Raw genomic sequence first — 13,519 nt, forward strand, 5'->3', positions numbered from 1 at the left:
CCCTACACACATCAAAGGGTGAAACATCCCATTTGAATGACAGCAGCAAAAACAATGATAATGTAAAACCCGACAGGCCTGAGCACAGATAACGGTTCTCGTTTTATTTTATTTATTTAGTCATTTGTACATATATAATGGCTATTCGTTCATCTAATGCTTATATCTGAAGTGGATCGTCCCCACTATTTGAGCCCCCTTGGGTCTTGTGATCTGAAGCCTACCAAGGCCCCGGCTGCCAGAGGCCTCAGGCAGTGGCCCCAGTGGCCTGGTCAATAATCCATGCATAAGTTAACTGACTTTGCTAAGGAATTCTGCTGTTCGACAGCTCCTAGACTTGATTTATGCATATCTTCTTAAATTCATCTTTGAGGCTTTTGCATATAACATGATGCTCATATGTTTCATATCACAATGCTACATTTTCATCACTACTTTCCAAAACTGCTGCAGCAGCTTCAGCAGCTGTAAACTCTCTGCACGCCATTTCACATCTGTCTCCGATGTGGACTGAATGAAGAATGAAGGGTTTCCGGCGTGATGGTCAGTACTTAGTGATTTCCTGAAGGTCCATTGGTCAGTTTCACACAGAATGTAGACGGACACACAAATCCACCAGTTCCACACGGTGAGAGGCAGATGACGTGTATCTCAGCCCCTCTTCATAGGCTCATAACTCCGGATGTGAGTCTCGTATGATCTCGAGATAAGATGGAATGGAAAGGGCGACTCTACAGATTCAGGAAATGATTGAACAGCATTTCTGCGCTATGTTATCACAAGGACAGAGAAATATACATAGAGACATTGGATTTGACGCGTGGGCGAGTTCGTGGACCCCAGAGGGTTAATAAATGGGCCAGTAAATGTAAAATCCTCTCTGTCATCATGACCCCAAACGTCCCTGCCGTCATTACACACACACTGTGACTCCACCATTCTTCCAGAACCGAGGCCTCATGGGTTCAAGTGTTTCCTCGTTTTGGCCTCTGCGGATGCGCTGCTGATAAAAGTGACACCGCCTGCAAAGCCCTTCCCCAGGTTGCCATGTAAACGGATTAGCAGCGGCGGATGTGTCATGCTGATAGAGGGCTAATGAGGGCACGTCTCTGCTGGCTTTTGGAGATGCTGTCGAGCGCCGTTGCTATGCACCGATCCCTCCTTAACAGCAATCCTAATCAGCAGCTTCTGGCCTCTGAGAGCCATCCGAACACCGAGAACCATCTCAAACACGAGCAGCCGGACATAACGGCACAAAGAACCCTCTGGAGAATGCCTCCTGACCGGCGAGAGATGGAAGACATACGAGGACACATATTTCCATCTATAAACTCTGAACTGGATTTCTAGATGTTTTGGAATTTTGTTTTTGAGGGCAGCCAAGACGGAGCCCGGCTGAGAAGCAGTAAAAAGCTGCCTGCCTGAACGTTTTTGGAATTGTTTTGGCGTTTCAGCAGCGCTCTGGCAGGCCTCGTCCTGCTGTTGTCTCTGTGGTAGTTCCAGCTGACCGACTGAATCATTACATGAGGCGGAGATGCTGAGCAGCACTGCCAGGAGGCAGGTGTGGGTTTGAGCGTGGTGGGAAATCGGAGGCGGATGGACAAATACATTTTTAACCACTGCACTACGGGCACTGACGAGGAGCGAAAACATGCATTTACCTTCAACAAATCTGTGTCCTTTTTGTATTTTGTACTTCCTTATATTAGTAAAGTACAACTGTAAATTGAAAAAAGTCTATAAATTTACAGTCACACTGTAAATTTTAAATATTAATTACAGTAGTTTACTATACATTTACAGAGTTTCTGTTGTAGTAAACTACTGTAATTAATATTTGCAGCACTCATACCGTAATGCTAGTTTGCGGTAAAGATATACTTTACTGTATTTTTATAAGACTACATGCTGACAGCAGTATGTTACTGTAATTAGCCATGAATCATCAATGAATAATATTCTTCTCTGAATATTATATGTATGCACACATATTAGAAAAAAGGAGTTTTTGTACTTAAATTACATTTTAAATACAATTTAAAGAGTCAAAAATCCCAACAGAAGCATCAATGGTTCAATTTTTAATTTTCAGAAATATAAACAGCTGTTTATTTTTTTTTAAAGCTAACAGGCTCCTGTAACTGTACTCACAATCTGGCTTTAAGTTGAAGTACTTTTTACATAATTCACCATACCACCATATACAAAGTAAAACAAATATTACTTGTGTATCTTACAAGGCACTGCAAGTCCCATAGAGATAGATTCCCACAGTTAGCAGAACTTAGCATTACTGTAGCAGTGTTAAACAGATATTTACAGAAGAAAAGCATATTCACAAAGTTTCTACATCAAAGTCAGCTACATCATGACATCTAACAAAAATAATAATAATAATAAAAGTTGAAGCTCGCATGAATATCCTGCTTTATTTTATATTGGAATAGGTTGTGCTAGGTTGGCTAACAACTATTAGATAGCATTAGCTAGTAATAATTAGCTGTAATAGAAAGAGGTTTTATTCTAAGCAATTTTGAAGCATTTCTATTGGTCCAATCATCATGAATTTTCACACAAAGGAGAACTGCTGAGCTCAAACAATGCAGAAAAGTAAAAATCACAAAAAATGGAGATACTTTTTTCATTGGACAGTGACGATAATATATACACACATACACTCACACACACACACACACACACACACATATATTTATATGTGGGTGTGTGTGTGTGTGTGTGTGTGTGTGTGTGTGTGTGTGTGTGTGTCAACACTGTCCAAAGAAAAACAAGTATCTCCAAAGTATCTCCAAAAATACTAACTTTACAGGAGAGGGCAAAAACATTCTTTATGTTCAGGGTGAGTTAAAGGAAAGATATTTTCAACATACAGTGATACAGTGCAGTAATTACCTACCAGGGGCTTAAAATTCGACAATAAAATTGCTTTGAATAAACCACTAATGCATGGCATCATATCCTCCAGTTGTACTATTACTATTCGTGTACTACTGTACTTTTCTAATAGTTGTACTGTTATTTTCTGTTATTAGATTGAGTGTAATCTTATAACAGACCTGGGATTATTTTATTATTCTACTGCTTCATGCTGGTTTTAATATAGTATATGGACTATTCAGTAACACTTTCTATGAATGTCACCTTTGCAAGCATCTATAAACACATCCATAACATGTTATAATGCATTCATAAGGCATTATAAACATAGCTATAAATATTTATAAAAATGCATTATATGTTATAGCCATGTTTATTATGCATTATGAATTGTTAACATAATACATTATAAGTACTGATCATAACAAATTATAAGAGCTCATAAGTTGTATTTATCTGCTCTAAGTAAAGTGAAGCGTACTGTACTAAAGCCTCCTCCAGTGTTAAGAGTGAGGCTTCAAGTTGAAGTATTTACTGAAGGATTTACTGAAACACTAAAACATTCACAGTAAAGCACATTACAGGCTTCAAATGTCAGAGTTTAAACTAGAGCTGCCATCAGTGTTTTACCCAGTGTGGGAAAGTCAATGTACACCACCGTTAGCTTGGTATTTGTCTTTACTTTATGCCCTTCAAGCTGGGACCGACTTTTTTGGCACTGACAGTATAACATGTTATCAACACTACTTATAATGCATTATATTAACAATTCATAATATATAATAAACATGGTAAAGTGTAATTCAGTGTAATTCTTTTTTTGTAAATATTTATAACCATGTTTATAATGCCTGATGAATACATTATAGCATGTTATAAATGTGTTTATAGATGCTTACAAAGGTGACATTCATAGAAAGTGTTACCGACTATTCTACCAAATTAGTCCAAATAGTTAAAAAAAAAAGTAATCAAACAATTCAGTATGATTATGTTCTGGTCTATTTAAACACGAGGCATTAAAACAGATCATGAAAAGCTAAATATATACAAAATCATCCCAAAATCACCCTTTTTATTGGGAGGGGTCTGTCCCAAACCAAAACCCCTAAATTTACACTTGTTACTTTTTTGTTTTTTTTTCAGTGTTTTTTTTTTTAAGATCATTTTGATTTGATTTTCAGAATAAAGTTAAACGTTTCAAATTAATCATATGTTTAATTTTTAAATAAAAGAAATGCTGTCCCAAGTTTTCATGTCACTACGAAACACAGAGTTTTAGTCTGTGGGCGGAGACTTATTTTAGCCACGCCTCTGTATTTTAGAGCTGGAAGTGAGGCTGCATCCCTGTCCCTCATGGCCACATGGTGATCAGTTAGATCAGTTGTTTTGGAAAAAAAAGTGTCCAATTCAGTAAGTTGAGTTTGCCCAAAAGCGTGTCCGGTTATTATATTTATAAATGTTCAAATGTTATGTTTATAAATATATTTGGTGCGAAAAGCGTCTTGTTCAGGTGTGCCCACCCAGATTTCAGTGTTCGTTATACAGGTATGAGAGAGATTCGACCTGAACGTAGTGAATAGGAATCGTTAGCATTGCAGCTGTAGATTATTAAGGTAACGGTCCACTGAAAGGCAGCCTGAATACATGTGTACAAAAGCCTTGGCTGTATCCTGCATACCTGCTGGACTCTCTGACTCTCTGGCTCTCTGGCTCTGTTCCTCCACTGATGTTCAGATGTTCCTCCTAATGAGGTTCCTTTTCTCTGCTTTTCAGTTCGTGCTCTGTTTGTTCACCTTCTTCTCTCCGTCTGTTTGACGGCAGGTTACACCTGGCAGGATGACACCACCCAGCAGGTCATCTCTAGAGAGCTGTTAGCGCTGCCTAAGATTCCTCTACGGCGCCTCGGCAACACCTTCCCAGCTTTCAGCTCCAGGTGAGTTTGTTGATTGTTTGGACGGTGCAAAAAAAAAAAAGCTCCTTTAAGTTTAAGGGGGAAGTTTGACCGAACAGTGATAATATTTTAGCATCGCAGAGTCGGTACTACATTTTATTCACTCTTAGCCGTATCGTTTGGTGCGCAGTGCATCATACATGTTCTTACATCTTACATATTTAATGAAAATATGGAACACTAATGCAATGTAATGCATTGTTTGGTGCAATGCTAACCTTTTGGGGTTTGGCAAGATTTCAGTTTTGTAACTATTTTAAAGTAATAAGTAACAGTACAAAAGATTGTTAGCCATGTTAGCATCATTTGTGTAATGCTAGCCCTTTATAGTTTAGCACAATTCTTCAACTCCTTATGTATTTCAAGATACTACTACTACTACTACTACTACTACTACTAATAATAATAATAATAATAATAATAATAACAATAATAATAATAATATTGTTAGCAGTGCTAGCATTGTTTAGTATAATACTGGCCCTTTCAAGATAACATGTAATATGAACCATTACTGTTAGCAGTGTTAGCATTGTTTAGTATGGTGTTAGTTATTTAACGTTTAACAAGATTTCAGTTTCATACACATATCAAAATAAAACGTAATAATCTTTTATGTTGTTAGCCATATTAGCATTCTGCCACCACACAATGCTAATATTTCATATTTCTTGTATATTTTAAGATAATATGGAATATAAACTATAATGCTGTTAGCAATGATGTTAGCATCCTTTGGTGTAATGCTAGCAAGATTTCAATGTCATATGCATTTCAATATAATACTTAATATGGAAGAATTCATTATACTGTTAGCCATGTTAGCATTATTTAGTATAATGGTAGCCATTTATGGTTTAGCACGATTCCTTACATATTTCAAGATAATAATAATAATAATAATAATAATAATAATAATAATAATAATAATAAAACTGTTAGCAGTGCTAGCATTGTTTAGTATAATACTAGCCCTTTCAAGATAATATGTAAAATGGAACATTAGTACTGTTAGCTGTTTTAGCATTGTTTAGTATGGTGTTAGTCATTTAATGTTGAGCAAGATTTAAATTTTGTAGATATATCATCATAAAATGTCTTTAATATTGTTAGCCATGTTAGCATTGTGTGGTATAATACTAGCCCTTTAGGTTTTCATACAATGCTTCAGTTTCTTGCCTATTTTGAGATAATGTAAAATATGAAATAGGAAAAATATGTAATGCTGTTAGCAGTGATGTTAGCATCCTCTGGTATAATGCTAGCGAGATTTTAATTTCCTATGTATTTCAATATAATATATATAATATGAAAGAATTCTTAATACTGTTAGCCACGTTAGCATCATTTAGTATAATGCTCTCCATTTAAGATTTAACAAAATCAGGTTTGATCATATTTCAGGATAATATATAACATGACAATGCATAATCAACCATGTTAGCATTGTTTGGCACAATGCTAACCCTTGAAGCTACAGTGCATGACAGATAATAAGTTATGTGGAACAATAGGTGTAGCAGGGCATGTGCTACCCCGGGCTCAAGGAGGACGCGGGAGGCAAGATTCAGTGTTGCAGCAGCCATGTTTGAATTCACACAATATAAACAAAGCAAACAGAACCAAAGAAAACAAAACCTACGCTAGCCACTCTTCAGTGGCTTCAGCCAGACTTTTCAGTCCCACTTCAGTCCTTCTCTTCACTAAGCTTTTCAGCTCTTCAGTCCTCCGCTGCTGCAGCTGCTGCTCGTCCCTCTGTCGCTCTGTTCCCTCTCACCTCTTTTTAAAAGGCGCTCACGCTGCCAGCCAGATCAGCCTCAGCTGGCTCTCATTAAGAGAGCTCTTAGCACCCGAGCTGAGAGGGAGCGAGAGCTCGCTGCTCTGCCTCCTCGTCACTGCCCCAAACTCGCAGCTCGGCCACCCGGGTCGAACGTGAGGTGCAGTGAAGCGGCCTCGCTGCGGAACCGGAGGCAGGGCCCGGGCGGCGGAGCTCGGGACTCGCTCCTTGCCCTCGTGCCTCTCGTGGCCGGCACTGTCGTCCTCCTCCTCCCGCCGTCACTCACGTCCCTCGGCGGAGCTTGGGCTTTGCGCTCCGTCCCCCACCCACTTGCGGCTCTCTCTCCGCCGTCCTCGCCGGGGTTCGTCACCACTCAATGTTTAGGCCCCGCTTTCTGGCAGGCTCTCGCAGCCATCGCCGGGGCCCAGGGGTCGGGCACAGGCCACAATAGGTCATACTGATTTTAGCATCATTTGATATAATGCTTCCCATTCAAGGTTTAGAGCAATACTTCCAATTTTATGGAGTGTGAATTATCTTAGCAATGATAGCATCATTCAGTATAGTGTAAGGTATTGTTGGATAATAAATAATATCTATTCTTTACCCAGGTTAGCATCATTCAGTGTAATGCTGTCACTTTAAAGTTGAGCTCAGCTGTTCCTGTCTGCTCTGTACATTTGTTGACATGTAAGGCTGTTTTAAACAGGGCTCAGGCTGCTGACGGTGAGAACAGGAAGCTGAAGGGGGATGAAGCTCTGCTGGGCAGGACGCTGGAGAGTTACCTGCAAGAGCTGGGCTTTCTGCCTGCTGATGTCACTTCCTCCAAACAGAGCCTTCGGGGAAAGGTGAGGAGTCAGTCGTCTCTTTAGCACAAACTCAATGCACTACAGACGTTTAGCATGGAGCGATGTGGTCTCAATGTCCAGAAGGTTTGACCCCTGATCCTCCAGGAATTCCTCTGAAACAAAGGGTGTTAATAGGGATAATAATCTGCTCTTCTGGGAAGGCTTTACTCTAGATGTTGGAACATTGCTGTGAGGATTTGATTGAGCATTAGTGAGGTAAGGTGCTGATGTTGGATGGTCAATTCTAGATCACTTCAACTCAGCCCAAAGGTACTGGATGGAGCTCCATCACTCCAGAGAACACAGTTCCACTGCTCCACAGCCCAATGCTGGGGGGGCTTTATACCCCTCTAGATCATGCTCAGCATTGGACATGGAGACCTTGGGCCCATGTGCAGCTGCTCCAGAGGGTCCCTTTATATTGGTCAGTGCTTTACTATTGAGATTATACAAGCTGTGTTTGTGCAACTGGAGACCTGGGTCAGGAGTAGATGCACATTGAAGGGCCCATATCATAGAAATGCAACTGTTTGATGTAAACATTTTAAAGGTTTTGAATGAATTGTTATTGTGATGTCATGACCACGCATTTGCATATATCCGCCTGTTCAGCCACCGCGGTTTAGCCCTGCCGACTCACACTGAGGTTATAAGGAGTGTTTCAGCCCAGACTGCTTTTTGAATGAGGCTCGATAAGGCAGCCAATCAGAACAGAGCTCATTTACATACATCAGAAACAGCCTGTTTGATGAAAAGGGATAAAGAGAGGTTGGAAAATGATAATATGATTTTTTTTGGTACATAAATCCCCATAAATGTCATAAATAGGTCAGGAATAAATAAGATATGGACCTTTTAAATTAGCTGAATTCATACTTTTGGACATAAATTGATGTATTTTTTAATATATGTAATACAGAACTAGAAGTTAGACCTCAATATGCATAATATGTGGATTTTCAGTGAGGAATGTGTTACTAAAAAATGTTAACATTTCTGCTCATAAATAATAAAAAAAACGTGGCCATTTAGTGTGATTCACTGTTAGCTGCACTACTGTTCAAAAGTTTGCAATCAGCATTTTTAATAATATAAAACCAGTCTGGTTGCAGGCAAATGTAGAAAATGATTCTAATGCACTCTGTTTGTGCAACTTCACAGGTTTCAAACAGCTGGTAGGACAATATAGAACTATATAGAATTATTTGATAATAAAATTAATATCCAGAATTCATGATATTAGAGTGGTGGAGATCAAAGATGGATGGATGGATGGATGGATGGATAGAAATTGAAATAGATCTAGATTTTAACTTTGAGCGCTTGTGTAAAGTCATGTGCAAACGTTGCAGTCTAATGAGTTTTAAAAATGAGATTAATTTGCTGTGTTTTATATATTGGAAAAAATAAAATATAAAATATTCCATAACTTTTGCACAGGCCATGTTTGCATGCATGAACTGTTCAGGAAGGTCAGCACGCCTGCATGAACTGACCCTCCCGATGATGCTGCTCCTGCACAGACGTGACCCATTTAATCAGAGCCACTGCTTCTCCTGCTTTTCCCCTTTTCTCTATTTTAATATTTTACACTAATATTAAGGCCTCATTCTCTGTTCCTCTTGTGTTATTGTTTGCTATCTCTCGACCAGAGGAGGATGGGTTCCCCTTTTGAGTCTTGGTTCCTCTCAAGGTCTCTTCCTCTTGCTCTTAGGGAGTTTTTCTTGCCGTTGGCGACATTCATGGCGGCTTGGACCCGGATTTTCTGTAAAGCTGCTTGTTGTAAAAAAGGGCAATATAAATAAACTTCGACTTGACTCGTTTTCCCAATATGCTAAATTCAGTAAACATAATTGTGTATTAATATGAGCAGAAGTGTGTTCTCTGTAGAGGATGTGTTCACTTATCAGAACAGATCAGATCAGAAAATCAACAACATGTTGTTTGACCAGGGGTGCCCAGACGTTTGCACATGACAGAATGCTAGCATGATGGCATTAATATGCATCGAGATGTACTAGATAGAGAAAAGTGTGATGAAAATGTTCAAAATGTTGACTCACATTTGTTCTTTTACACCGATCAGGCATAACATTCTGACCACCTCCTTGTTTCTACGCTCATTGTCCATTTTATCAGCTCCACTTACTATATAGGTGCACTTTGTAGTTCTACAGTTACAGACTGTAGTCCATCTGTTTCTCTGATACTTTGTTAGCCCCCTTTTACCCTGTTCTTCAGTGGTCAGGACCCCCATGGACCCTCACAGAGCGGGTACTATTTGGGTGGTGGATCATTCTCAGCACTGCAGTAACACTGACGTGGTGGTGGTGTGTTAGTGTGTTGCGCTGGTCTGAGTGGATCAGACACAGCAGTGCTGCTGGAGTTTTTAAACACCTCAGTGTCACTGCTGGACTGAGAATAGTCCACCAACCAAAAATAACCAGCCAACAGTGTCCTGTGGGCAGCGTCCTGTGACCACTGATGAAGGACTAGAGGATGACCAACACAAACTGTGCAGCAGCAGATGAGCTATCGTCTCCGACTTTACATCTACAAGGTGGACTGACAAGGTAGGAGTGTCTAATAGAGTGGACAGTGAGTGGACACAGTGTTTAAAAACTCCATCAGCACTGCTGTGTCTGATCCACTCGTACCAGCACAACACACACTAACACACCACCACCACGTCAGTGGAACTGATAAAATGGACAATGAGTGTAGAAACAAGGTCATAATGTTATGCCTGATCAGTGTAAAACTACAGCAGATACACAAAAGGCTGAAAACAGCTGTCTGAGAGCGCAAAGACTGGCGGAGTTGAAAAGTTCACAGCACTAATGAACAGCAGAACCCCATGGTGCTTTAGGAGGCGATGTGTGTGTACGGGGCAGTGTGTGTGTGTGTGTGTGTGTGGGATATCCACCCCGCTGTTCCAGTGTCTGAAAAAGCCACGTATTGTGCAGGACTGTAGAGAAGCACTTTATATCAGCGGTTCACTCAGCCTCTCAGTCCGAGCGTGTAGAGAACCTGAGGACGCGCTTCTGTTCAAAAAGCTTTTGTGTAAAACTGTGACGGTCTTCAGGGATTCATCACTTCAGCTGGAGTGCGCTTACGAGTGTCGCATATTCAACAGTAGACAAAATTTTTACCTTCATATTCTCATAAATTTATTATTGAACACCTGCATCATTGTATGATGACATCACCTAAACATTTAAAAAAGTGTTTTTAAAGGGTCCATATCCTCTATTTTTCCAGTATTTTATTTTCTTCCCCCAGAACTCACCTTTTCTATGGGTTTCTGTTCCAAAAACAATCATAATTCATTTTTACATTAATATTTTCCAGCTTCTCTTTTAGAATTAAACAGGTTGTTTCGTTACTGTGTCTTTAAAAGTGATATATGCAAATGAGATCTGTTCTGATTGGCTGCCCTGTATTGTGCCTCTTTGAAAAAGCAGAATAATAATTTCAGTGTGATGGGCAGAGCTAAACTGCTGTAGGCTGTATAGGTGGATATAACAGAGAACTTGTAGAGAAGAGCATTATCACTCTGCAATGTCTTCCGGGCTTCTCAAACGCTAGAGGGCGCTCCCGAGCGAGTCCAAAATGAATGGGTTGATATGGAGTATTTGAGCAAAATCATAGTTTAGAAATGCTCAAACATTTTAATGTAAAAGAATACATTCATTTCCTGAACACAGAACAGCATAAAACATTTTAACACTGCTGTTATATTTTTAAGAGCTTTTAAACTCGAGATATAGGAGTTTAAAACGGTGCCTCGTGTTCATCCATGAAGTCTGTGAGTGCGAACAGCCAGTGAGCTGCACCACTCGCCAAACAATCAGCACTCAGTAGCAGTAATGCTAACTTCCTGCTGTCTGAATATTTTTGGGTGCTCACTACCTTTTCAGTGTCATCATCGACCACCGACATGGTATAAATGATATAACGATATAAAAAGAAACTGAGTAATGATGAATGGAGTAGAGGAGGACTGACATTTATGTAGATGAGCCACAGTCTGTAACCATATAGTGAAAGTACAAGGGAGATGTTTCTAATAAAGTGGCCAGTTAGTGGAAGCACAAGGTTGGTGTTTCTAATAAAGTGGCCAGTGAGTGGAAGTGCAAGGTACGTGTTTCTAATAAAGTGGACAGTTAGTGGAAGCGCAAGGTAGGTGTTTCGAATAAAGTGGCCAGTTAGTGGAAGTACATGGTACGTGTTTCTAATAAAGTGTGCAGTTAGTGGAAGCGCAAGGTAAGTGTTTCTAATAAAGTGGCCAGTTAGTGGAAGTACAAGGTAGGTGTTTCTAATAAAGTGGACAGTTAGTGGAAGCGCAAGGTACGTGTTTCTAATAAAGTGGCAGTTAGTGGAAGCGCAAGGTAAGTGTTTCTAATAAAGTGGCCAGTTAGTGGAAGTACAAGGTAGGTGTTTCTAATAAAGTGGACAGTTAGTGGAAGCGCAAGGTACGTGTTTCTAATAAAGTGGCCAGTTAGTGGAAGTACAAGGTAGATGTTTCTAATAAAGTGGCCAGTTAGTGGAAGTACAAGGTAGATGTTTCTAATAAAGTGGACAGTTAGTGGAAGCACAACGTTGGTGTTTCTAATAAAGTGGCCAGTGAGTGGAAGCACAAGGTAGGTGTTTCTAATAAAGTGGCCAGTTAGTGAAAGCACAAGGTTGGTGTTTCTAATAAAGTGGCCAGTGAGTGGAAACGCAAGGTAGGTGTTTCTAATAAAGTGGCCAGTGAGTGGAAGCGCAAGGTAGGTGTTTCTAATAAAGTGGCCAGTTAGTGAAAGCACAAGGTTGGTGTTTCTAATAAAGTGGCCAGTGAGTGGAAGCACAACGTTGGTGTTTCTAATAAAGTGGCCAGTTAGTGAAAGCACAAGGTTGGTGTTTCTAATAAAGTGGCCAGTGAGTGGAAGCACAAGGTAGGTGTTTCTAATAAAGTGGCCAGTGAGTGGAAGCGCAAGGTAGGTGTTTCTAATAAAGTGGCCAGTTAGTGGAAGTACAAGGTAGATGTTTCTAATAAAGTGGCCAGTTAGTGGAAGTACAAGGTAGGTGTTTCTAATAAAGTGGCCAGTGAGTGGAAGTAAAAGGTGGGTGTTTCTAATAAAGTGGCCAGTTAGTGGAAGTGCAAGGTACGTGTTTCTAATAAAGTGGACAGTTAGTGGAAGCGCAAGGTAGGTGTTTCTAATAAAGTGGCCAGTTAGTGGAAGTACAAGGTAGGTGTTTCTAATAAAGTGGCCAGTGAGTGGAGGTACAAGGTACGTGTTTCTAATAAAGTGGACAGTTAGTGGAAGCGCAAGGTAGGTGTTTCTAATAAAGTGGCCAGTTAGTGGAAGCACAATGTAGGTGTTTCTAATAAAGTGGCCAGTTAGTGGAAGTACAAGGTAGGTGTTTCTAATAAAGTGGACAGTTAGTGGAAGTACTGTTTAAAACATGTTTAACATTGTTTTTTTTCTCCAGTATAAAGGTAATGGAAAGGCAAAAATCATGGATTACTACGTGGAGCCTAAACAAAAGCCGCCTCCTCTGTCCTCCGTCTCTCTTCTGCAAACTCGGCCAAACTCCAAACAGCCCCCACCTGGCCCGGCATCACTTTCCGGTACGGCTGCACAATACATTGATTTTTGGTTACAACCACAACATCTGACTGGTTGAAAAGTGTTTACCTGTGTTGTCATATCTTTTTCAACATTTAACCATGAATTGCAAGGCAGATTGCACAATATGGAGCAACAGGGATGTAAAGTAAGCTAACATTAACAACTAGCCTTAGTATTAATGTAATAACAATTATTATTAATCAGTCTTCAGTAGCTACTTAGCTAATTACTTACTCGCTAATCATTCTTTAGTGAGATCAACTTAAACTCTAGTAAAGTGATATGAGAAGTGAAGTTTATTAGGGTTATTAAGAACTAAATAATTTAATTATTTAACTTATTTAAAACTTTCAGTAGTAATAGTCTTGCTTTTACTGAAAGGGGCATTCTGGCCTCTAAAGCTAGCATTTAACATTGTTTGCCATGTTGT

The 13,519-nt window shown here is 39.8% G+C and overlaps 1 protein-coding gene across 1 annotated transcript in view; it reads left to right on the forward strand.

Annotated features, from left to right (window-relative positions):
* The window catches only part of ptprn2 (protein tyrosine phosphatase receptor type N2), a 419,224-nt gene that overhangs the window by 128,258 nt on the left and 277,447 nt on the right, over nt 1-13,519 (forward strand). The window contains exons 4-6 of the mRNA XM_036596937.1: nt 4,720-4,831; nt 7,336-7,474; nt 12,950-13,088. Coding sequence (XP_036452830.1) covers nt 4,720-4,831; nt 7,336-7,474; nt 12,950-13,088 — 390 coding nt within the window. The remainder of the gene's footprint in view (nt 1-4,719; nt 4,832-7,335; nt 7,475-12,949; nt 13,089-13,519) is intronic.

This window comes from Colossoma macropomum, unplaced genomic scaffold, assembly GCF_904425465.1.
Source record: "Colossoma macropomum unplaced genomic scaffold, Colossoma_macropomum, whole genome shotgun sequence".
NCBI classification, from domain to species: domain Eukaryota; kingdom Metazoa; phylum Chordata; class Actinopteri; order Characiformes; family Serrasalmidae; genus Colossoma; species Colossoma macropomum.